General features: G+C 37.7%; 1 protein-coding gene across 1 annotated transcript; it reads left to right on the top strand.

Annotated features, from left to right (window-relative positions):
• Positions 1-1793: 1793 nt before the first annotated feature.
• Positions 1794-17281, top strand: LOC125148666 (60S acidic ribosomal protein P0-like). Its single transcript, XM_047826668.1, has 4 exons — positions 1794-2869; positions 3528-3530; positions 13503-13508; positions 17265-17281. The coding sequence occupies exons 1-4, from the start codon at positions 1930-1932 to the stop codon at positions 17279-17281; spliced, it is 966 nt and encodes a 321-aa protein (XP_047682624.1). The 5' UTR covers positions 1794-1929.
• The last annotated feature ends 9447 nt before the right edge of the window (positions 17282-26728 follow it).

Genomic DNA, 26728 nt, shown 5'->3' with positions numbered 1-26728 from the left:
GGGGTGGTATAGCTAGACAGTTATAAAAGGTTAGGACATTAGGGGAAATGAGGAAATAAAACCTTAGGAACAAGGAGATATGAGGGAGCTCTTTAGCATAAGCGGTAGATAACACAGATAATATATAAAAGCAATACAAATAATAACTTATAATCTTCAAAGATTATATTTTATCACTATAACCTATTAAGTTGGTGGCAGGGACACAAGCAAGTGCCTGTTTCACAAACGGAGGCAGCATGTGGACCTGGATGATGACCTTGTCCTACACAGGAGCCACTGTCCTTTCCTTCATTTTTGTTTTTCCTGCCCTGAAATCTAAAGAGAAATAAGTGTTTTGTGAGTCTCTGCTAAAAAGAACATTCTGGGGGCACCTGGGTGGCTCAGTTGGTTGGGTTTCTGACTTTGACTCAAGTCATGATCTCACAGTTTGTGGGTTCAAGCATCTCAGGCTCTATGCTGACAGCTCAGAGCCTGGATCCTGCTTTGGATTCTGTGTGTGTGTCTCTCTCTCTTCCCATCCCCTTCTCATGCTCTCTTTTTCTCTCTCTCAAAAATGAATAAACATTAAAAAATTTAAAAATAAAATAAAAATAACATTCTGACCCCAGCCCTTCATGACCCTGTCAATGCAAAGATAAAAGTCTTGAGCGCCGTTGCCTCTTAAATTTTGTGAATTTGTAGGGTGTAGATAGAGCAGACAGAAGAAAGACAGCTTGGAGGCTACAAAAACCTAAAAAGAACGCATGTCCAGTTTTCAGAGACTGAAGCATACTTGATTCTTACAAAAGCTAAGAGCTGGACATAAGCACTCACTCCCCAGATTCCTGAAAACACCAAAGTGGAGACTCTTGGTATTAGGGCAAGAAACACATTTGAATTCTGTGTGTCTGTATGTGCACATGTGAAATATATATGTATATGTATACATACATATACACACATTTATATGTGTGTATATATATATTCAGTTACATATTTAACTGAATACCCTGCTTTTAAATAAAAGGTACTCATCCTAAAATATATTTGGTACAAAATAGAAAATAATTGCTCACTCGAGCACAGGAACTTGTTTAAAAATTTAACTTTATCGGAAATAGTAACGTATACCTCTGATACCTTACATAGAAAATACTAAGAACACGTACATTTCTATTGGTAACCCAGGATTATCCTCAGAAACCTTCATGGCTATAATGAGAAGGACACTGAACTGGCCTTGAGGGATACTGAGGCATAGATGTGTGAATACCTGTTTACTAAATGACACAGACCAAAGATAAAATAGCAACAATGAGTGGCTGCTCTAAATCATCTGCCTTTCTTTCACCCAAGAGTGATGGTAAGCTGGTGGAGTGATGCAGCAGTGGTTTGAAGACTGGCTTATAGAGAGACATTTTGAGCTCTCTTCAAAGACCATGTCCATTGTCAGGTGGTTTGTGTTGTTCTTCATTCGAACCTCCACATGAATGGAGACTGAAGGATCGTTTAATTACACTGGCAGGAAAAGTACAAAAGGAACTCCCAGGAAGCATCAAGACTATCCCCATGCTTGGAGACAGAAGCGCTCCTCAACTGTCCTACAGTGTGTACAAAGGAGGAATTGTTACCTCCATTTTCACAATCCTATCATTACAAATCTGCAGTTAGGTTGTTCCTACTTTTGACTGGACTCATGTTTCTTATTGTCTTTTGCTCAGAACTTAAGAGGCAAGAAAAAATAAATAAAACATTTGAATAAAACCTAAACATTAAAAGTAATCTATCCTAGCCCTCCTCTCTCCAGGCATCCTAGTGAGAGTGACATCGTCTTTAAACCCTGCATGGCAATCCCTGACGCACGGCTGTGATGCCCAGGGAAGACAGGGCGACCTGAAAGTCCAACTACTTCCTTAAGATCATTCAACTTGTGGATGATTATCCAAAATGCTTCACTGTGGGAGCAGACAACGTGGGTTCCAAGCAGATGCAGCAGATCCGCATGTCCCTCCGCGGGAAGGCTGTCGTGCTGATGGGCAAGAACACCATGATGCACAAGGCCATCCACAGAACAACCCAGGTCTGGAGAAACTGTTGCCTCACATCCGGGGAAATGTGGGCTTTGTGTTCACCAAGGAGGACCCCGCTGAGATCAGGGACATGCTGCTGGCTAAAAAGGTGCCAGCTGCCCCCCGTTCTGGTGCCATAGCCCCATGTGAAGTCACTGTGCCAGCCAAGAACACTGGTCTGGGGCCTGAGAAGACTTCCTTCTTCCAGGATTTAGGCATCGCCATTAAGATCTCCAGGGGCACCATTGAGATCCTGAGTGATGTGCAGCTGATTAAGACTGGAGACAAAGTGGGAGCCAGCGAAGCCACACTGTTGAACATGCTGAACCTCTCCCCCTTCTCCTTTGGGCTGATCATCCAGCAGGTGTTTGACAATGGCAGCATCTACAACCCTGAAGTGCTTGACATCACAGAGGAGACTCTGCATTCTCCCTTCCTGGAGGTTGTCCGCAATGTTGCCCGCCTATGCCCTCAGATAGGTTACCTGACTGTTGCATCAGTGCCCCATTCTATCATCAATGGATACAAGCGGGTCCTGGCTTTGTCTGTGGAGACTGATCATACCTTCCCACTTGCTGAAAAGGTCAAGGCCTTCTTGGCTGATGCATCTGCATTTGTGGCTGCTGCCCCGTGGCCACTGCCACCAGTGGTGCACCTGCTGCTACCGCAGCCCCAGCCAAGGTTGAAGCAAAGGAAGAGTCAGAGGAATCAGATGAGGATATGGGATTTTGTCTCTTTGACTTATCACCAAAAGCAACCAATTCAGCCAACTTTATTTGTGAAACAAGGAAATAAAGGCTTACTTCTCTTTAAAAAAAGTAATCTATCCTTTTTGAAAATTTTTTTTTGAGAGAGAGAGAGAGTGAGAAAGCGAGCATGAGCTGGGAAGGGTCAGAGAGAGAGAGGAAGACATAGAATCCGAAGCAAGCTCCAGGCTCTGATCTGTCAGCACAGAGCCTGACGTGGGGCTCGAACCCATGGACCGCGAGATCATGACCTGAGCTGAAGTCAGACACTTAACCACCTAGGCCACCCCAGGCACCCCATCTTCATTTTTTATATCATACTGACATAAGACACTATGTTTTCCCATTGTACAAATAATTCAAGGACAACCAATGAGCAGCTAATCCATTCACATACTTAAGCACTCCATTAGAAGTTGGTGCCTGGGAACAGGGCCAGCCCCTATCTTACAGGCTTTTCCCATTTTTGAATGTATTATGTTACCAAACTGAGAGACTCATGTTAGGGTTTGGGGAACCATGAAAAACAAACGGAAGGTGGCTAGAAACTTTGGACTTGAAATAACTATGGACTTACACACACACACACACACACACACACACACACACACACACACACTTAAAGTGGTTGGCCTTTGTAGCCTCTATAGACGACTTTTCTAGGATATAAGAAAGATCAGCAATTAAGAAAGAATTAGATAGCATGTTTCCCTTAGAAAAGATACATAAGAAAGTTATTTGTGTACATAGAGAACACCCTTGCATGCTGCTGTCCCAGAAAGAACACAGAGAAGTAACATATTTCAAAATATCTGAGTTTTAGTTGGGTGGAGGGGGACAGAAGAGAGGGAAAGGTCTCCAAGCAAAGAAAAAAAAAACAAGTTGCATTTATAGTAATACCCTGTTCTGTTTCATTCTTGATAAAACAAATGCTAATTTTGTTTTTAAACTGCCAGTACACAGGGAAGTGATCCGCATCCTCTATACCTTTGAGAGATTTTCATCCTTTACATATTCCAATTCAACTTAAAATATTGTGCAATTGCCAAACCTCATATTTAAAATATGTGCTTATCATTCAACTCAGGGTAACATTAGCACACTGAAAACTGCATTCTAATTAATAAATCAGAACCTTAACCACTGAAACATCATTCACACATATGAGATGGCAATAGAGAGAGCCATTAAAAATAGTAGCATGCTGTCACCCTTCCAGGAAATATGGAAATATGCCTTTTTGGGGGTTATTGGCCTACATTATTTATCAATGTTTGGCTTTAATATATGGATTTACTCAACATTGAATGAATATCATATTTCTCCTAGAAGATACAGCATTAATTTGTGATCTTGGACAAACTGTCAATTGGATAACAAGCCCACTAGGGGGGCATGCAATCAATAATTTGTATCCAGTGATTTCTTCCCTTAGGTTGTTTTAGGAAAATATTGCTTTTCCACTTTCACTCTCACTCATACACACAAAACAAGCAAACACACAAATTACATTAAAAAAAACACTTTTGGTCTAGCTTTAGGAGATTTTAAAAAGCAAACTACAACTTTTAGCAATGTGTTAGAACCTGGCAGTCAACTCTTGCTCTGTCTCAAAAAAAAAAAAAACACCTAATAAAAGAAAAAGAGAACAAAAAAAAGTTGGTGCTAAGAAAGAGAAATCATCGCAAATATGAAACCAAATTTAAGCCACTACTGAACAGCAAGAAAAAAATGGTCATGTGGGCTTCATTCTTGAATCTTGCCTCTTCTCCACACCCCATTGCTCCCCACACCTCTAGGCTGTCACTTAACATTTATGCTGTCTTAAGCTTTAGCCGCAGCCACAATTCTTTAAAATTCATGTTTCTCAGGCAACTCATGCTCTTGATGCCAGAACTGAGCTGCCATTCCCTGGACACCCAGCCTAGATTTCCAGTCTCCAGTCTGGTACTACTCATATCATTTGCCTTGTGCTTGTTCATTTTTCCTTACTTGAACCTATGTGCTTGGACTCAAGCTACCTCTCCACATGGCTTCTTTCTAGCTTAACTCTCAATATTTGCCAGCCCAAATTCTACCAGTGCAATAGTCTGCCCGCATCTCTCAGATGGGGTTTTTAGTAAGATTATTTTTTTCCAGCTGTACCTAGAACAAATTGAGACATATGCACCAGAAAAAAAGGTCACAATGATTATAGAGTCTTTGTTTATAAAACCAGACTGCAGAGCATGGTTTGATCCGAGTCACAACATAGGGACTTTCTCCAACCCCACACTCCTAGTGTAGCTATTAGGAGTCACAAGAGGGAGAGTTGCCTTTGCAGAGTCAAGCAACTTCTTGCTGCCCCTGCCCCTAAACATGAGCAGAATGCAAGATCCACAACCTCTGCTAACTGATGCAGAGAAATACAGAACATTGATTATCAGCCTCAGGTTCTCATCAGCTCTGCAGTTCAAAATTTGACTCTCTTCATGTGAATGAGTAACAGCAGCACTTTTCCCTACAAATTACCCCAGAGGGTAGGAAGTGTTGGAGAAATTTCTATTTTATAGGCTTAGGGCTGAATGAAGACAGAGATTAAGAATTATTTTTCTCAAACTCTCCAGACAAATTTACTTGACCCTTCTGCCTTCTTACTGCCTTGACATAAATGTATTTGTTACTACCGAATTACTTCCAACTTGAATTTGACCCCAGAGATTGGAGAAAAGAGACTCTCAAAGAGCCAGCAACATTTCTTCCCAGAAGATTATAAACCTAAACAGGATTGAGTAATAAACTCCATAACAGCACATACCCTGTCTCTAACCACACAACACACACAGTAGGTATTTTATAAGTGAAATGCCTTCAAAAAAAAGAAAAAGAATTCAACATCTTTTGGACTTTAGTCAGTTTTGGGGAAAAGCAAGAGAGACTTACTGAAGTTTATTCTAGTGAAAACCCATGTGAGATTCCCAGGAAAAGCTAAATACCTGTACTAACAAAGAGCAGGAACCACCACACTGGAGCTACAGGAACAGCAGGAATTATAGAGGAACACGATGTAGGTCTTCACCCCAGTGCAGTGGTTTCAGTGTATAGTCCCGATATCAGCAGCATTAGCGTCCATCACCTGTGACCTTTCTGTACAAATGATACTGATGCCATGCCCACTAAGGTTTGAAAATCATTAGTCTAGTATACCACTATTTTAGTATTTTAGTATGTCTTGGCTATTTTCTATAGGTTTTCTTCTCTCCATGTTAATAGGTGTATTTTTATGTTGACCAGGTCTATATAAGAACGGGGAGGGGGTGACTGAATATATTTTGATCTAAACCAGAGAGATTGACATTTCCAAGATCACAAAGGTGTAGTACAAATATTTTGTTAAAAATGCTTTATAGAAAGTGATGCTTTTTGGACTGTTCTCTTTGTGTGTCCTCTCCCCAAATGGATAATTATGACTGTACAATAATTGAACACTGTGAGCCTTATAATGGAAGGTCTCACTTCTCCCACTGCAGAGAGCTGTCTCTGGGAGAGGAGCTGCCTTTGATGTGTTGGAAGGACTATCCCTGGGGGGAAAGAATATTTGACAGGCACATATTTTAGAAATGTTTTGCAGGTAAAATTTTCATCCATAAAATTGTATTAACATTTCAAACATGCGACCCTCCAGAATTCAAAGACGTAGTCTCCAGAGAGCTTCTCCCTCCTCCTAGAGAGCTATATTTTTCTAGGGCAGAGAGAACGTGATTTTCTCCAAATGCTTTAACCATGCCCCGACCTCCATTTCAAAAGCAAACCTTTAACAAGCTGAAGGGGCCAGATATAGGGTGATGATAAAGGGAGGGCAAAGGCAGACAAAAAAAATATGCCCTCAGAATTATGACTTCTATCTGGATGGCAAAAAATAAAGTGCCTGCATCAAGATCTGCATGGAATCATTCAGAAAGCTTGGAAGTAAATCATGATTATTATGATGCAGAAGATAAGACTCCTAGCAAAAGTTCAGCCATACACAGCCCTGCTTTGATGCTCCTCAACATTCAAAATTGCCCATTTCATTTCCTTTGAGCAGCCTATAAATAACACACCCATCCAGCATAACGCTGGCTTTGTAATGAATGTGAAGCAACTGAAAAAAAATGTAGTTATCAGCATCTAATAAGCAGAAAGTCAATGGAATAAGGAAGGAACACAGTTCAGATATGGGCAACCTAGGCCTAATGGGCGGGGCCCCGAGCACATGACATGAAGCACAACTGCTCTGCTGTTGTGACTTTGTTGTATATCTCAATGCCAGCATTCAGTCATTAGTCCTCTGTGCATTATTTTTTTGCTTACTTAATATTTTTGATATCTATTATGATGAGCCTATGTTTTTGTTAGTCTGACTGAATTCAGGAGAAGAAAAGTGAACATATTTGAGTTTAGTTAAATAAAGATGAAATAATAAGATATAATTTTGTTATTGGTAAAAGACAACACTATCTCCTTCTGACCAAATATTCCCTTTAAGTGGCTGGTGTGATGCTTTACAAGTGCTGCTGAGAAGACAAAACTATTCAGTTATCACATATTAGTGGAAATGATAATTTTGGCTATCATTCACAGAGTGTCTACTATGTGCCAAATACTGCCAAGAAATTTGCATGTATTTCTAGTAGCCCTCATAAATGTGTAGTGTAGGTATTACTACCCCTGGTAATACCTGTTAGTCTATGGGCTTAAATGTCCTCTGGCTTGATTGCTTCCAGCAGCTCTCATTTACTGCATATTTATATTCAACACCTACCAGGTGTCAAACAGGTTGAGGTCCTGCTCTCATTCAGCTTATCACAAATAATAAACAAATAAGATAATATCTGCTAGTGATAATGGTATCTAGAAAATTATAGTATGGTAATGAGCTTTCTCCCAAACTGATTTTCCTTCTGTCTACACAATTCAGAGGTAGCACCCATCCTACACATCAAAGGCAATTCCTCTTCCAGGTGCTTATGAAACTAACAGTTGTTACCTCTTTCCTCAGCTCCCATAGCTAATGCACTGTCAAGTCCTGAAATTCTAAAACATACCTAAAGTTCACCTCTCTCCATTTGCACTAAAGTACTATCACGTTGTCCATAATATATCAGAATCAGAAACAATCTAGGTGTCTTTCAGTAGGTGATTGGCTAAACAAATTGTGACTCATCCATTTCATGGAACACTACTCAGCAGCAAAAAGGAACAAACTACTGATACATGCAACAACTTAGATGGATCTCTACAAAATTATGCTGAGTGAAAAAAACCAATCCCCAGTGATTATATACTGTATAATTCTAATTACCTACATTCTTGAAATAATAAAATTATTGAAGGGCAGAACACATTAATGATTGCCAGAAGTTTAGAATGAGAAGTAGGGGCAGGAGGGAAGTATGTGTGGCTATATAAAGGTAATAGGAGAGGTCGTTGTGGTCACGGAAATGTTCTGTGTTTTGAATATATTAATGTCAATATACTAAATGTGATATTGTAATGTAGTTTTCGGTGTGTTAGCATCAGATTAATCTTTCTGTATTATATCTTACAGTATCTTTCTGTATTATATCTTACAACTGATGTGAAATGAAAATCATCTCAATATAAAGACAATTCTTTCTATGTTATTTAGAGTATCATCTTCAACATAAATCAAGTGACCATGTATGTATGGGTTTGTTTCCAGGATCTTTATTCTGCATAATTAGTCTTTTGGTCTTGCTCTAATACCAGACTATTAATTAGTTTTTTAAAAGACCTATGTCTGATATACATATTTCAATATCATTATTCTTTAGTATGGTGTTGACCATCCTTGGTGCTCTGCATTTCCCCATGTATTTTAGAATCAGACTTTAAATTTTCACAAATAAAAGCATTTGGACAATTTTAAGATTGTATTGAGTCTATAGATCATTTGAAATCATTGACAATATCAAGTCTTTCAATTCATAAAAATTGACCTTACTAATGTAATTTTTCTCTAAAAGCACCATGAACATCTTTTATTAAATTCAACACTACATATTCAGTTTTTACAACAATTAGAAATTATATAAATTTTATTTTGTTATAATTTGTTGCTGGTATGAAAGATGAATGATTTTACATAATGACCATATATTGAGTGGCTTTGCTAAATTTACATCCACAAACCAATAACTGACTGTAGAATATTCAAAATTATCTACATTTCAATACTATTTTAAATGTATAGTGCTAGTTTTTTTTATTTTCTAAATATTTTGTGTTTATTTTTCTTGCTGTATTGCACTGTCTAGGAAATTTCATTTCTGCTATACTAACAATGAATAAACAACCTGAGGTCAAGGATAGATCATTCCCCTCACTCTACTAATATAGATAGGACACCTGACTCTGCCAACTGTGGCAGTGTGTAGGCAGAAGATACAGTCTCCATTTAAGAGGGTAAGAAAAAAAATCAGCTAAAATGTTAACAAATGGCTACAGATGAGTGTGGGGATTTATATTCACTTCCCGACTCTTTTCAAAAGAACCTCCACCTAGTGTTCATGAGAAAGATTCAGAGCACAGCAAGAGACTAGAGAAAGACTCCCTAAGTCATGCAGGTGTGAAGGAGAAAATTGGTTGCCACTGTGGGAAATAGATGAAGGTCCACCGCCTGATCTTCTTTCAAAAGACTTAAGCTACTGCAGTCAGGGAAAAAAAAAAAAACTTTTTGCTCCCAGGATAGGTAAAGACCCATGGCTTCCAGGGAAAAATAGAAGTGAGAAAAAGGGTCATTGAATCCAGCCCACATGCCAAGTCCAAAGAATCTCTGGAGGAACTTGAAGCATATCAACATCTGAGTATAAATATTTACCTCAATCTCTCCTGTCAGACACAAGATGTCTTGCATTCAATTTAAAACTGGGACCATACAAACAAGTGGGAGAAAAAAAGTCATATCAAGAGACATAGCAATCAATAAAACCAGAATCAGAGATGACTCATGTTGGAATTATAAAACAGGGACTGCAAAAATGTTAAAGATCTAATTGAAAAGGAGGGTAAAATATATAAACAGAGGAGAAATTCTGGCCAAAATACAAAAGTTATAATAAAGAGACAAATAGAAAGTTTGCAACTAGAAAATATAGTAGTAGAGATGATGAGCTCATCAGTAGACCCAGCCAAGTTTAGGAAAGAATTGAGTAAACTTGAGCATACTTGAATACAACTTACACAAATGGAGACAAAGTAAAAAAAAATGGAACATAACATTCAAGAACAGAACTGGCTTGTCAGTGCCCAAAATCTCTCTACTCCATGTAAACTCTGAGAATTTCTCAGATATAACTTTGTTTCTACTTCACCTGGATGTTTGAAATTTCACTCTGTAAATGTGGAGCATAGTGCAAGCAAGGCAACCTTATGTGAATTTCTGGACTTTTTATTCCCCTTCTTCTCAAAACTCTGATCTGCAATTTCCAGATGCCCCAGCCTCCCTCATCATTGATCTCCATCTCTTTGGCTTTATGAGCCATTAGGGCTCTATTCTGATTCCCAGCACTTTCAGAGAAGTGGGGCTTATACTGTTTCTTCTCTTGGGGTTTACAGTTCTGAACTTCTGGCTGTCCAATCTCTCAAAACAATTGTTTTATATATTTTGTCTGGTTTTCAATTTGTTTATGGTAGGAGGTCAAGGCCAGTCTTTGTTACTTCAAGATTTTCAGAAATAGAAGATCATATTGTACTTTTTTGTTTGGAGTTATGTAATTAGATTCTTAAATTTCTAGTAAGGTCAAATAATACACTGAGGATAAAGAGCACTGGGAGAGAAATGAGGAGTTCTGGGGTATAGTCACAGCTTCCCACATATTCCTAGCTCCATGGCTTTGAGAAAATGTGATACCACCTCTACAACTCACTCCCCTCATCAGTATGTTGAGAGAATTGTACTTAATTGCTTCCACCTCTCTTTCTAGCATAAACATCCTGAATCTATGGTAGAAAACCATTTGCCAAATCTTTAGATGGTTACGTTGACCTTTTTACAGTTTGCCTGAAAACCTATTTTCAACATCAGTCTTTAGAGCAGGACAGGAGACTATAGTCTCAAATTTCTGTGCTGCTGCAAGTCCTGCTCACACTAATAGGAATTACACACAGGCACCTCAGAGATAATGGAGATGTCAATCTCTTTTATGAACCATGACAAGCATCCAAGGAATGGTGGATTTCAAAGTAAATATCCAGTATTTCAGCATAGAGTCAGCAGGGATCAGTTCCAAACCTTTTCCACTTCCTCCATCCCCCTCCAGAATCAAAACATCCATGAAATTCACCTGTTGGCTGATTTCGTTGAGATGCAGTTAACAGTCGAACAAGACTGTTATGCAGCAGTTAGGCTGCAAATAAAATCCAAATGGTTGATAATCTTTCCTTTGGTTTCAGATTACTGCTAATCATATAATTGCAGATTAAAGGACTCAATCTATCTTTTTGAAGTCACAGCAAAGGCATTAAAGTGTTTCTGCTGATCCTCTGAGCAGAAGCTTAAGAGGAAATCTCTAATGTGAGCTGTTCTCCTGAGATATTGTTTTCTGATGCTCTGGAAAACCCAGCATTTTTAGATTCTTGTGACCTTCTACATCTCAGCTGACCCATGTCTGAACTTTTGCCCAGTACTATGTTGTCATCCTAGCTGCAGAGAAACTAGTTAAGGTATTATTTTAAACAAACTATTATGGAAGCATTGTTTATAATGAGCATGGTTCTGTAGAGCACATGTTGGGGTCCCTCTCACCCCTATTAGGTTATCCAGTGATGTCAGATTCACAGCATATTAAAATGGAAAGGACTTGGGAGATAATCTTCTCCTACCCTATCACTTTACAAAAAATCAAAGTGAGTTGTTGGGTAATATTACAAGTCCTAAGGAGGAAAGCATGCTCATACATTTAAACAAAAGATTAAAAACAAAAATGTCTTCTACTTAACCCTCTGCTAAAGCAGAAAATTCAATTAACCAGGATCTTTCCTTTCCTTCCTAGGTTATTCCATCTATATTTAATTTAATATGAAATCATAGAACAAATCACAGGAGAATTTTTTTTTGGCAAATGATAGTACTGTTGAAATGCATTACAGGTTGAGATGAGTGAATGGTAGCTCGCTGGTATGTGTAGGAATGGGCCCAAGAACATGCCAAACCTACATGTTGAATGGGCTATTGGGGAATTATGTGACTCTACATCACCAGCCTTCTATCCTTATGGCACGAGAGATCAGATTTGTCATTTTTTTACACAGGATACCTTCCTATTCTTGCCCTTTCTGGATATCTGAACAATTAACTTGTTTCAATTTCAAGTAAGTTTGGTTACTCTGGATACTTTTATACCCCTGAAATAAAGAGCTCCAGGAAAGAAGTAGACAAGATTTTATCTCTTCTATATAAGCACAACTTACAGTTTAGGATAATTTCGGATATAATGTCAAGAGGAATTTATTATTTATATGCATCCTAAACGTTAGAATTAGTTTGCATATACTTGTTTGGAAATATGTTTATTCTTCATGCTCCAGAAAAATATATTTTATTTTAGTATATTTTATTGATTAGCTAAAATTCTTTATAGATACCTATCTTTAGGTAGCAAAGTAGAAGAAGAGAAAGAACCTTGCAAATTGGAGGTTGTAATTTTATATAACCCTAAGTTCACTACAGGCTGAAAAAGCAACATTATAAATAATAATAATGGAGATAATCACAACAGGTATTATTAAGTGCTTATGTGCCAGATACTTTACCGATTGCCTTATATGTGTTACCTAATTAAATCCTCATAAAAATTGAAGGAGATAGAAATTAGGATTATCTTATTTGACCAACAAGTTAAGTGATAGGTCCTGGGTCAAAAATTCTCAAATGGCTGAGCAGGGATTTGAACCCAAGTCTGGCAGATCACAGAAACTTAAGGAGACACTGATGCTTTGATAATTTAAGGTGAGAGAAGTAGGTAGAGTTTTATTGAAAGCCAGAGTAAAGCAGCTCTGTCAGCAACACCATAATTTCACGTGTACTCTGATTTTAGTGAGGGTTTGCTCACATAGTTGTATAACATGTCAGTGTCCATAGGTTGTAAAGCTCAGAAAGTAAGAACATCTCAGAAAGCAGACCTCCAAAGTCAAGATTTGACATTTGGAATTTCTGACCAAACTACAGGATGTTTCATATCTCCCTGCCAGACAACTCCCTTTTGACTGCACAGACTCTAGAGCATAAATTAGTTCAGTAAGTGTCTGCATTAAATTACCCTGAACAGTTTGTCACTCCCAATTGCCTTGGTGTAATAGATGCAGGGAAGAAATTCTATGTAGTTGGTGATATATCCTTAATTCTGGCTTAACAAGTGCTTTACTGGCACTCTTTGAGAGTAGGTAATTCAAACCCAGTATCCAGCTCTGGTGTCTCAGAACACCAGGGTTGTTCTCTCTACACAGAATTGTTCAAAATGCCCATCTGTGAGGAATTTCTATTGCACTCTTGGAGGCACAGGTAGCCTTGACTACCTCTGTGCTTGCTCATTTCTTCTCTTGAATATTTATGCTTATCTTGCCCATTGATTTTGAAACAAGGTTATGGAAATTGATTGGCAGCACCAGCAAATAGCTGATGGGAGAATCTGGCCTCTGAATGAGAATGAGTCACTAATGACAGAACTGTGTCCAGTGTGACTAATACATATGGAATAAGGAAGCTCTGGGATTTCCTCTATGCATGCAATCTTCTGTAGTGGTGAGGTAAGCAGGCAGGGAGAAGTACTTTCTTCACTGTGAGGACTCAAGGATGTGCATCATTCTTCGTATCCAGTTGAATGTACTTTGTCAAACCTTTAATTTCAAGATGGAGTGGCTCTATGGAACTCTCAGAAGCATTGATTCATTGGAGGCATTTCCAGCCTTGAGGTAGATAGAAGTGTGGATTAGAAGACTTAGCATGGCAATGCTGTGATTACAGGGCTTTATTTTCCATGAGGAACAAAGTGATCATTTCCTTTACTGAAAACCCAGCTGCTATGCACCTACTTCCCCTTCACTCTCTATCATTTTCTGTAGGTTTGGGAAACACAAAGAACAATTATTCTTGCTTATTATGTTCTGAATGTAATATATACAATGGGTGAAAAGTGAAATATTCAGTCTATTAGTAGCTTGTTTCATGTTGGGACAAAACAACAACAAAAAAGCTGGTGCGATAGATTCCCACCCAGCCACCCCTAACACATATATACAGCCTGACACTAAATTGTAGAATCACAATATTCATAGAGTATTTTTTTCTACTTTCAAATCATTTTCACATGGTAAGAACTCCATACATGTTTGGTGAATGGATGAATAAAAACACACGTGTGCACTGATATATAAATTTGGATTCTCTGAGTCTCCCAGGAGGTAAATTGAGTTAGGCAAGGTAAGCATTACTTTCTCTACATATTGGCGAGGAGTAAAGCATAGGTGGAGATGTCCACATAGGACTACAGAGGACAATAACATAGCTGAGTATCAGCTCTACAATAACACACTGTAAATGAAAGGGTTCAGGTATTTTTTAGCAGCACAGAGGAGCAGCCTAAGTGCTCTTAGGGGAAACTTCACAATACTTAGAACTCCTATCTCTAAAAGCAGCACTGTAAGAAAGGAGAAACAGGAGGGGAGAGACAGACACCAAATGAACAGGAAGGAGGTACAGAGCAATAGGAAAGGCAAGTCCCAGAGAAGAAAGGACAGAATGAGACTGCAGAGCTGCTGAAATGTAATGACTCTGTGGGGCCAATCTGCTCCCATCTCAACCCAATGATGGGAATGCTCTTCTAGAACAATCAGCTTCACCAGCAGCCTATTTTATTAATCTCTGGTCTTGGGGCAGATCTACCTCTCTTTTCCTTTATTTTGCCAAAGGATAGGATTCCAGGAAGTTCTGTGACACAAAAATGTGACAATGCTATTATTTGTACTTTTTTCCCTTTAGGTAACTATTTTTGTTTTTAATCTGGAAGTTTAGCAAACTTATCTTGTGTTTCAACAACTAGTTGTCTATTTCCTTTCACCTCATGGCTACCTGGTATCATTTCCATGCCTTACAGTCTTACTCTACTTTTCAGGAGAAATAAAGAATTCGATAATGAGAATACTTACTTTTAGAGACTTCCACAGTCTTAAATTTGCACCTTGAAACCCATATCCTCAATACATATATACAATCTTGAATTCCAGCATACTCTCTGTCTACTGCTAAATAAACCCATGTGAAAACTCACACATCTGGTCAATAACAGGAATGAATTTATGAAAATTAGTTTCTGGTCACCAGCCTCTCCAATATCATAATCTCAGCCCCCATTTCTGTGGCATTCATAATGGAGATATGTAACTTGCCCTTCCTTCAGTTCCAGGGACATATCTCTCACAGTGCGCTTTGTGGTTATGGCCATGCTGGAATATATGTTTACAATCTCTAATAGGACTAGAACTGACAACTTAAACACCATGTTAAATGTCCAAAAGTGTCCTTGGAAAATAATACCTGGAAATAGAATTTAAGTCTCCAAGTTCACAGAGCATAGATTCTAAGGAAAAAATAAAATAAAATAAAATCCCTCCTGTTGAAGACTGTACTTTAATCATAAGTAGAGTTCATACACAAGGTCAAACCCTGAGAATAATTTTGAAGTAGGAAAAACTAGTCCTTAACCCAAAAAATGGAAAAGGACATTTGCCTTTATGCTCATATCATAGACTGTTAATTTCAAAGCCTGAGCCTAATTCTAGTTAAGACAAAACAATCAGGGACACCTGGGTGGCTCAGTGGGTTAAGCGGCCGACTTCAGCTCAGATCATGATCTCGCGGTCAGTGAATTCAAGCCCCGCATCCAGCTCTGTGCTGACAGTTCAGAGCCTGGAGCCTGTTTCAGATTCTGTGTCTCCCTCTCTCTGACCCTCCCCCGTTCATGCTCTCTCTCTGTCTCAAAAATAAATAAACGTTAAAAAAAATTAAAAAAAAATAAAAAAAGACAAAACAATCAAACATAGCTGGACAAGCAGATCTGGATTAGAAGATGGTTTGTGGGAAGAGTTTACTGAATAGTGTACAGTTGGAACTAAGTTTCAGGGGCATTGGGGCTGATTAGGTCCATGGATCATACCTTGCCTTTCTCAGCTACCTGGTCTTCCAGGAAGGCTATATTAATACTTTCCGGACAGCCTCTTACAGATTTCTGCCATTGTTTTCATAAGCATGATATGGTCTAAAGAGGAGTGTCCTTAATTTTGAACTCTCCTGTTTAAATCCTAGTTACAATACATTCTACCTGTGTCACTTTGTACAAAATGCTCTACTGAAGTCTCAATTTTCTCATTTTTAACCTGAAGACAATACTAGCTTCTTGTTGGATGGTTATGGGTATTACTATTACACATCAAGAATTTAAAGTACAGTAGTGGTTATTAGTAATCATGGTCATTATCATTGTTGTTTTAGTCCAGTTCTACAGACAAACCAGAAAATTTCCTGGAAACCAGTTCTTGGCAATCTCCTTCTAAAGAAATATTCTGATAGTAGAACTTTTTGGTTTTTAAGTTCTCCTTTCTCCTTCCTATAGTAATATGTCCAGGAACCAGCCTTTATCACTAAAAAATGTTTGTCTCCTGTAGTCATAGGTGATAGCCTCATTGTTTTGAATGTAAAGTAAGAAGATACAAGTTGGTTAACAGTCTGTGGCATTGTGAGTTGAGTATGTGTTTCATTCCATGAGATACAAACATTTATTGAGATGTTTATCGCTGCTTTTAAATCTTAAGAATGATTTCTTAGTATTTAGGTGTGATCCAAATACTGTAAGTCAGGTTTCCAATTAAATGGGATTATAATCCCTTTCATATATTAGGTTTTTTTTTTATCCATTTGTGGACAGCACCACTCCTCTCATCCCTCTTTAATGAAATCTAGTTATAGAATCCCCCTGATCTCATTCTCTGAGGGCAATTGTTTTTTGGAGGCAATACAATTAATTTTACTCAGATATACTTTTTCATTGTCCTCACATTGTTAGATGTTCTCATCTTGTCATCTTTCATTAATCCTGGCCTTGGCTCCTTATCCTAAAGAGCATAGTGTGAATCCAAAAATGGTCAAGATAAGTGAATCCAACACACAGCATAGATTCTAGTGTGGAGTTTAATGTGGTCTTGCTTTTGTTCTTGTTGTTATCCTAGCACTTTATTATTATCAGCTGCCCTGTATTGAGCACTGACTAGGCACCAGTCATTGTAATATGTGCTCTAATTATCCTCACAACTGCCTTAAAGTTAGGATTTGCTCTAAGAAATCTGAATATCAGGGAGGACATGAGGATGATATTCTCAGTCACATAGATAAGTAACAAAGCTTAGATCTGAACCATGGCCTGAAAAAAAAAAGCTCTTAAACAACTCTAAGGTCTCAAACTGAGAAATTCTTAAATGAAAATTCAGTAATGTTCTTTACATTTCTAACACTGATTTTTCCCATCTTGTCCCCTCAGTTTTGTTCAGCACCCTCATGGTCTTGAGTTCTAGAGAGAGAATGGGTTGCATGAAGGACTGTACTGGGGACAGAGGTGAGAGGAAGGAAGAGGAACAGAAGGGCATGTAACACAAAGACAGTTCCAAACTTCGGGGGGGGGGAGGGGGGAAAGTGGGAAAATTTGATATCCTCCAATGATACCTTCTATGCTATTCTCTTCCTTGTGGACTTTTCCTTTTCGCCTGAAACATTTTGTGTGTCCTTCAATTCTGGAAGATTTTTAATCTCAATTTTTATAAACCAACTACCCACTATGAGTTTAACTGATAATAGCTTAAAAGGTTCTCTCTCCCTCAAGGGACATTTTCATTTTAATAGGAGACATTTTGCAGACTAAAAATACTTTAGGATCAAAAGCAATGAATATTTTATGGTGGGTTTCTGGCACCAAGATAATTTGCAAGGAGGATATCTCTGGACTGATGGCCAGGATACACAGCTCTTTTTCTTATTATGTTCTTGGCCATATGGTTTAAAGACCAGATCTTAACCAAAGGAATAACATTTGAAGAAAAAATAAAGAAAAAAGGAAGAATGGAAAAGAAGGGTGGGGTCTGACAAGATTTAGATTGAGTGGTCTGGCTGCTTTCCCCAGAGGTTCTCTAATATCCACAGTGTAACCACCCTATCCCCATGGTCAAGCTGGGCCCTGTACAAATATCTCAGACCAATCATACTTTTGACCAATCCTGGAATCCTGGGCTTGCCTGAAGCTCTGTGTTCAGCACATCACAGGGGACATGCTGCTTGACCTTGGGTTCTGGCCTCTCAGCGTGTTGCATGCATGCATGTATGTTTTATCTTTGGGAGCCAGGTATATTCTACTCCCAGCTGAACCACTTACTAGTTGAGTGGACATTATTCTTTTCAGCTTCAACTTTTTTATTACCATAATATGGGCAATAGTCTAGGTGTTACAAGGTTAAGGAGAAAAATCAAGAACAATGGTAGCAATTAGCATTACTGTCCCTAACTCCATACCAAGTATGATGCCAGCCATTTTATAAACAGCAGCTCCCTTAAAGAGGAGAAAACCTGGTTGCAGATAAATTGAAAAGCTTTCCTCAGGTCACATAGCTAGGAGGGAGCTTCACTGTGACATGCCCAGATCTGTAAACTCCATAACCTATGCTATTAGCTCAGAGCCTGGCATATGATACAGACTTGATCAATAACAACTACTCTTCACTACCAAAGCCCCAGATTATTCCTTCAACCATGTCTGTATATCTGGACCTGTACTGAACTTATGCAATATTCATGTGCTATCCATGATGAAGCTCTGTGCTGCAAATCGTCTGCCATTTCAAATCTCTGCCTACTATTGTTGCCAGACATTAGACATTCTTCATACCCTTCCTGCCTATCTATGCCTCCTCTTGCCACTAATTGCTTGGGACTTCTGTCACTCCCAACTGCTGTGATTCATCTTGGGTTTAGATAATCATGCTATTATATATACTTTTTACTAAGCACATTCACCTAGCAGCTTCTATACCACCTTTATTGACAAACACTAAGAGTCAAGCTCTGTGGAAAGCACAGAGCCAGGAATTAAAGATGCACAAGTATGCAAAGCATGATCCCCAGCCTCTAAGTCAAGATGGCAAGAAAACTAGAAGTCTCAATGAAAACCCAAATGATCACAGAGACTGTCACAGAGGAGATGGGAAATTATTTTGGATATGAAGATGAATTTTTAGGCAAATGTAAAAGAAGGCATTGACTATAAAACTCATTTTCCCAAGGGTTTCAGTGGGAAAGGTTAGCAACCACCTGAGAACATTATTGCCCAGCAAAGAAAGCTTTTCTCCCAAAAGTTCTTTCCTGGAAAAGAAAACAAGTCGGTCAAATTCCCAAAGCCAAGTTTGGAGACAAGTACATAGGCTTGGAAACAAGACAGTTTTCAGAAGTTCCAAGAAGTTTTCATAGAAATGAATCTGTTTTCTTTGAAACATAACACAATCAACTATTTTTTTTCAACGTGTACACAATATTCCAGATCTTGTAAATACTCTTGGATAATTAAATGAGTTAACTAAACTAGTATTTAGACAAACAATATATTTTAATGAAAGCACTCAAAGTAAAATTAAGCCAATGCATGGTTTCTTTGAATGAGCATGTATTAAGCTAAGCCAACACGTATTTGCCTTTGCAGAAACTGATACTGGAGCAGATACAGTTATAATCAAAGCCAGAGCGTTTGCTTGATTTTTTTTTATCCCAACCCATGCATCCTAATTAAAGCCATATGAATGAACTTCAGCTATTAATTTTACATAACCTGATATACATGCACTGCTGAATAAATCTAGGGTCCTTTAACCAAATTAGGGAAGTTAACTGTAACGGATATATTTGTTGGCTGAGGACTAACATATAATTTACTTAAACCAATACTAGAACTGAAACCAATGTATCTGTATTTCAACCACATACATTTTCCCAGCATATGTGATTGTTACATAAATAGATACATATTCCTCTAGACCACTTCATATTCATGAAGCCAATAAATTAACTGCATTCAGCAGATGTGATAGAATAATCACCTCTCCTTTCATTTCCGTTTCCCCCCCCCTTTTTTTTAAACATAAACTTTTAAAAATACTTTTGTGAAACAGGTCAGCTAGGGAAACATAAGAGAATGTATTATGAAGCAAAATTAATGAGGGCACTAATATCTGTTGGGAGGAACAAAATTAATGAGGGCACTAATATCTGCTGGGAGGAATGCAGGGCTGGGAGTTAGTGGTTACAGATTTTGTTCCAATTTTGCAACTAACTTGTGTGTTCTTGGATAAATCACTTAACTCATCTGGGCCTCATTTTTCTCATTTGTAAAAATGGAGATAATACTTCCTTAATCACACAAGACTGTTATAAAAATGAAGACGAGATAAATGTGTAAAATTACTTTGAAGTGGTCTTTTAATCATTACAGAAATAATAGATATTATTGTTACTGATAATTCTCATGTCCTCAGTTTCAACACATGGTTGTCAGTGGCCAAAGGCCAAATAAAGTCATAACTTAGAAGCAGTCATACAAAATTCCACTGAATGCTTTTCCTTTTCCTGTGACAGTCTCAGACTAGAACAATATTCTGAATGGCCAGCGAAGTGCATTGGTATTTATTCCATATATTAAGCCTCATTACATTTCTCCTCGGCCCCTTCAACAAGCAAGAGTCTCACAGCCAAGAAAGAAGAACTGATTCTTGTTATCTATTATCAGTCACCCTTTATGTGATCCAAATGGGGAAAGAAAATGCAGAAGGATTTTTTTTTCCTGAGCAAGTAAGAAAATAAAGAGCATATATCTCAGCAAGTTCTGAATAAATGATGAGTATGTTCTTCAAGGGAGAGATAATGAGAAATGCCTCATCCATTTTGGACAATGCACGATGAAAAAGGAAATCGATGTTGATCCTGCAAGTACAGAATAACACTAGAAAAATCTAATAGGAGCTTAATTGAAGACCCTGTTTCTCACAGATGATTGCTGATCACTGTCTGCAGATTTTAACCTAACTCTGCTACAGGAACTTTTCTGCATTTCAATGGTTTTATAAGTTGAAAAATGAAAAGAGCTATTAAAAACAGTCAATGAAACTTGAAAACCTGACAAATTTTACTGTAGTTTTGCTCTTCTTTTCCTTTATGGGCCTATTTCAGAGATAAGTTCTCAATAACAGTTGCCTTGGGCAACATTCCCATTGCCTAGCCCAGTAACTTTCAAACTTTTGTTTTTCATGCACAAAAAATATGTTAAAAATAAATTTCATATTCTGAAAATATACATGTTCATATGTACATGTCTATGCAATAGAAAAAATATTTCTAGAAAAATTCTTATATGTGATGCCCCATCAATTTTTTATTTGCTTCTACATCATTGTGTAAAATTAAATATTATTGGTAGATACCCAAATGATGCCATTCACTAATGAGAAGAAATACACAATTTAAAGAACATTAGCTTAGACAAGAGTTCTCTCTTTAATGCACCTCTCAAGATTCCTGAAGGATGAGAGGTTTATGTATTCACATGAGCATGCCGAATGATAAGAGTTCTCTTTCTGTATTCCCAGGAATATTTGTTTTCAAACTTGTATTCTAAAAGAGTTGAAGGATTATGGTCTTTAGGGCCAGATTTAACCAGGTTTCAAACCCATCTATTTGAGAAATGATTCATAAAATTTCTGAGTTTCAGTTTCTTCATTTCCAAGCAAGGAAAAAATCGCGCCTACCTCATTGGTTATTGTGAGAATGCAATCATACGTTTGTAAATGTGCAGGATAGATTATAGGTGTTGAGCAAATACTGGTTTCCTTCTTTCTATCTCATCCCTTTCCCTTTTCTTCTTCCTTTCCTTCTTTAGAAAGCAGTGTTGTAGTTAAAGAACTGAACATAGAATGATTAGAATGGAAGGTATAATGCTCATATAGATGGTGATTTCATCTGCCAAGAAGTAAATCCAACTCTTCATGAAGGAGACTGTCAATTAAAGATGAAAAGAAATAAAGGAAAATATTCTCGGCCACTGACCCAAGAAAAATCTTACTGGCAACTCTGGCAGAGAAAAGAGCAAATGATATATGTGGCTTTGGACAACTACAATGCTGAGAAGTTATAGGATCTCCTGTTTGCTTTATATTTCATACTTGCTACTCTTTCTAGCCTAGTGGGGCCTCAAATTGAGGATAAGTCCTGAGAACAATTATCTTGAAACCATACTAATCCAAGCAGCATGATTCCCAGAGACTCTTAGCATGGGTTAGACCTAGGAAAACATGAGATATTTGTTTTCCAGAATCCATTTTTCTTCCTCCACTCTGCTTTCGTCTCTTCCAAGACTCCAGTGTTCTCTTGATGCCTGGAATCCCTTTTTATTCTTTTTCAATGCCTGGAATCTTTAATCAGATTTTTCTCACCCTTTATAGCAGGGTTCAAATTCATCTCTCTCTCATGCCTCTAATCAAAATGACAATTTTCTCAAGATTCTTCTTGGTATAAAAAGCACCAGATAGGCTAATTCAGTAAACTGAAAAGTGGGCTGAGCATTTGCCATATATATTTTTTAACAAGCTCTTCCAGGTTATTTTAATTTTGTCTTTGACCAATACACTGATAATTTCTACCTTATTCAGAGGGGTGCTTTACACATGAAAAGATGGAAAAATATTTAGGTCTATGAGTTTCCTTTCTTAAAATTGAATCAGAGAAAGGACTGTTCAAAATTAGTGCCTGAATTCCTCCCTACCTTTGAATTACCACCATTCCAATGTGAATGATGAAATTAGGTTGGCACATTGTATATGTTTTAAGAAAGTCCCCAGTAAGTATTTAAACAGGAATTGTTCCATTGTGAGAACCTCACAATATCTGTGGGACAGGACATGAAACTTGAATTTGATTCTCCAATAACAACATAAACCAATAACAATATTCCAGGCATTTTGAGCCATCTTGATCCTTGAATTTTTCCAAATGAGAAAACCCAAGTCCAAGGAATTCAAAGCAATTTCATTTTTATTTTCTCATTTATTACAAAACCATCAAAGTAGAAAGGGTATGCAACATATCTGTCTACAGGTACAGAAATTGAAACTCAGAATGTATTTGATGTTTTTATAGTAATACCTCCAGTCAGTGGCAGTTAGGAATTAGATAACTTGATGCTAATTTAAGGCTCTTGACTGCATTGTGCTTTGTATAGAAGGCTAAAATGTGAACTTTTTTTTTTAAAGAAAATTTTTGTGAGAGCAGTAAGATTGATTTGTCAAATATCTGTTTAATTCAATAAAATCTATTTAGCCTATGATTTTGTTGGTCAGCAATTTAGATTGGTCTCAGTTGGGCTGTTTTCCAGTCATGGCTTGGCTCACTTGTATTATAATCAGCTACTGGTCATCTAGTGGCTCTGCTTCTGGGTATTGGCTGTCAGTCAGCTCCAACAAAACAAGTAGGTCACGTATCTCTTAGCAAATTTACTGGTCCAGGACTGTTTATATGGAAGCTTAACATGGTTTCCAGCAAGAGAGAAGCTATAATACCTCTTGAGGCACATTCTCAGAACTGGCACACATTCCTTTGGTCACATAAGTCACAAGGTAAGACTTGTGACAAGGAGTGGAGAAATAGATTCCACCTCTTGTTGGAAGGAACAAGTTACATGGCAAAATAGTATAAAAGGAAGGATTGCGGCTATCTGTACAACCTACCTTAGTTGACTTAAAAAGGTTAAATTACTGTTTTTTAAAGTCTATTTTCATTTATGTTTCTCTATTTTCCTAAGTTTTTACATTGGAAAGAGACAAAATGCCCTTAAAAATTTAGAGTAGACAATCTTTCGGGATAACATAAGTAGTGGGAATCAATAAAGTCTAAGAAAACTCTGGAGTGTGACTAGATCTTCCCAATTATGAAGATGTTTATTATCCTTCATGTCCACATGATGGGCTGACACTAAATAGACATTTGTGCACCAAAGAGTATTAAAGGTAGTGTGGATATTCTGAAGCTGAGGGTTGTGAAATTCCTACTTTGATTATGTATAAAATAGGTGGGTAAGAATTGGTAGGTCTGTATTATCAGAATTATTTTAATCTCTTTGAACAATTAGAGATGTGGGGGGAAAATCCTCTAAAATAGACTTGGATTTGATGCTTCTGCTCCTCACAAGTTGGGTAATTTGCCCAAGTTACTTTGTAAGTGTTAGCCTTAGTTTTTGCATCTATGAAACAGTATAAAAAGGCAATATTTTTCTATAAATCTTTGAGATCATGGTAGAATTATAGACTCAGGGTGGCAACTTTTAAGTTGTTATTTTGGGGGCATCTGTGTAACTCAGTAGGTTAAGCATCTGACTTCAGCTCATGTCATGATCTTACAGTTCATGGGTTTGTCCCCGTGTTGGGCTCTATGCTGATAGCTCAGAGCCTGGAGCCTGCTTTCGATTCTGTGTCTCCCTCTCTCTTTGCTCCTCCCCTGCTTGTGCACGCTCATGCTTGCTCTCTCTCTCTCTCTCTCTCTCTCTCTCTCAAAAGTAAATAAAAATTAAAAAGTTTTTAATTGTTATGTTTTTACATTTTTGTTGATGACCATATCAGTTTGTCAGCTTCCTGAAAATGGGTGTTTCATTTTCTTTGAACTCATTTTTGAACCTAATGTCCCAACCTAAAGACTGCTTGTACCTCTTTAATCACAATCTATTTATAATTAAACCATACTCTTCAAGGCAGAGTTCTAAAACATTTCCCCTTGTAGATAGCTTTCTCCAATTTTAGTCCCACAAGGAAAGTATAGAGGAATTAATTGGTCTGGGAGAGGAGTCCCAGCAGAGTCTTCAGATCAGAATCCCTCTTAAATTCCTCCTCTTAACAAATGTTAAAGCTCACAATCACTCTTGGTAACCACAATTAAGTAGACAAGACATCTAAGTTCAGGGAACCGAGCTTTATCATGCTGGCTTCTGCAACATACAGAAGAGTTTCCTGAGGAATAGGAACCCCAGTTTAAGTTTTACCCCAGTATTTTTTCATTGGCTTACATATTTCTCCAAAAGTTAATTTGGTGATTGGTAGATAAGAGGTAGGCTTGAGAGTAAATAAGTCAATACTAACAGCATAATCTGACTCCTAGTTCTCTCATTTAATGTTTTACCACTGAAATTCCCCAGTAATTTTTCTTTAATCCTAATTCTCAGTTGAGCACTACAATGGTGCAGTTTCCACTCTTATGGCATTGGATTTGACAATAGTTTAATTGATAACAGCCTCCCTCCCTCCCCTTACTTCTTCCCTCCCTTCCCCTTAACCGCCATTCATGAATATTAAGGGTCTTCAATGTGCCAGGTGTCAGAGTAGGTGAAGAAATATTGGTGACTGACAAAGTAACTGGATTTCAGGGCTTAGCATGTGGGATGTTGACCAATATTTAAAAAGTTATTTCAATCTATGATTTAAAAAATAAGGGAAGTGAAGGAAAGGCACATTGGACTATGAAAGAATATATTATGGGGAGCTAATATAAATGGGAAATGAGGTAAGCTAAGACTTTTCTGAGGAAGGGATCTGTGAGAAAAACCTAGAGAATGAGTAGGAGCTGGTTGGTAAATGGTTGATGTTAAGTGGTTAATCAGAGGGAAGAGCATGTCGGGAGAAGCAGCTGAGAAAAGAGAAGCCATGTGCTACAGGAGTGTAGAAGGCAAGGAGCAAGAAGGTTGACACAGCACTCTCTTTATGAACAAGATGGAACAATTGACAGAATGAGGAGATTGGAACAGATTCTGATTTTGAAATATTATTCCTGGCTAATATTAGGAAATGGTTTGGAGGAGGACAAGAATGGATTCAGAGACCAGTATTATGTTAGTCTGAGCAAGTGATGAAGTGATGATGGTGGCTTATATTTTTGAGGGGTGGCTTTGAAGTACGAGGGAACTGGATGAACTAAAATTCTACTTTAAATAGGAAACTGACATGACTTTTTGAAGTATTAGAATCCTAAAGTGATTTTTCTTCAAGCCCTTTCTCTATCCATGATCCACAGTTTTAAGTTTTCTAGAGTTCGTCTAATCCCACTGCTGTTACATAAAATCACAATCACCTGCATTGGTCTCTTTTCTCATCCCCCAGTGTCCTAAAGAAGAAGATCTAAGAATCTCCATGGGAGTGACTAATCTCTTAGCATTATACAACCCACATAAGATTTTTAAATTAGCAGTGATAACACCAAGACAATTCAATATTCAAAAAGGCAAGTGTCTTTTTTAAATTATATTTTCTATCCTTGAGAGTGCTTAAAAATACAACTCCCAAGCTCTAAAACTTATCTCCTGTCAGTAGCAAAATTAGATTACATTAAAAATGTTTAACCTTCCTACCATCCTCCCAGCTTTTAAAACCATGTGTTTATATAAGACTAAACATAAAAAAAATAATTCCTCCTTGCGTATGGATTTAGTTTCCTCTTAGTCTACTTTAAAAATCAAGGAAAGGCTTTCCACACCAGGTTCCATTACCAATAATAGCCATCTTCTGAAACACTATGTCCTTTACCCTGGGGTTTCCTTCTTACCATTGCAACCCAACTTCCCAGTAAAACTAGCCTTCTTTGAACATACAACCTCACATGAACATATACACCCACCCACACTTTCATGAATAGCCACAGCTGGAATTATTAAGAAATAATACATTTCCAGTTTGATCAATGTGTCCAATATTTTCCAGAGGAAATTTCATGGGATAATTTCCTCAAATACATTAATATAGCAATACATTTACCTCGATTAGAGGTGGGATGATGTA

The sequence above is a fragment of the Prionailurus viverrinus genome, chromosome D3 (genome assembly GCF_022837055.1).
Source record: "Prionailurus viverrinus isolate Anna chromosome D3, UM_Priviv_1.0, whole genome shotgun sequence".
Taxonomy (NCBI): Eukaryota; Metazoa; Chordata; class Mammalia; order Carnivora; family Felidae; genus Prionailurus; species Prionailurus viverrinus.
Note: the sequence above shows the minus strand (reverse complement) of the source record. Positions and strands in the feature narration are given on the sequence as shown.

Bases quoted from the DNA above. Each gene is read 5' to 3' on its own strand.
- LOC125148666 (XM_047826668.1), top strand. From the start codon at position 1,930: ATGCTTCACTGTGGGAGCAGACAACGTGGGTTCCAAGCAGATGCAGCA.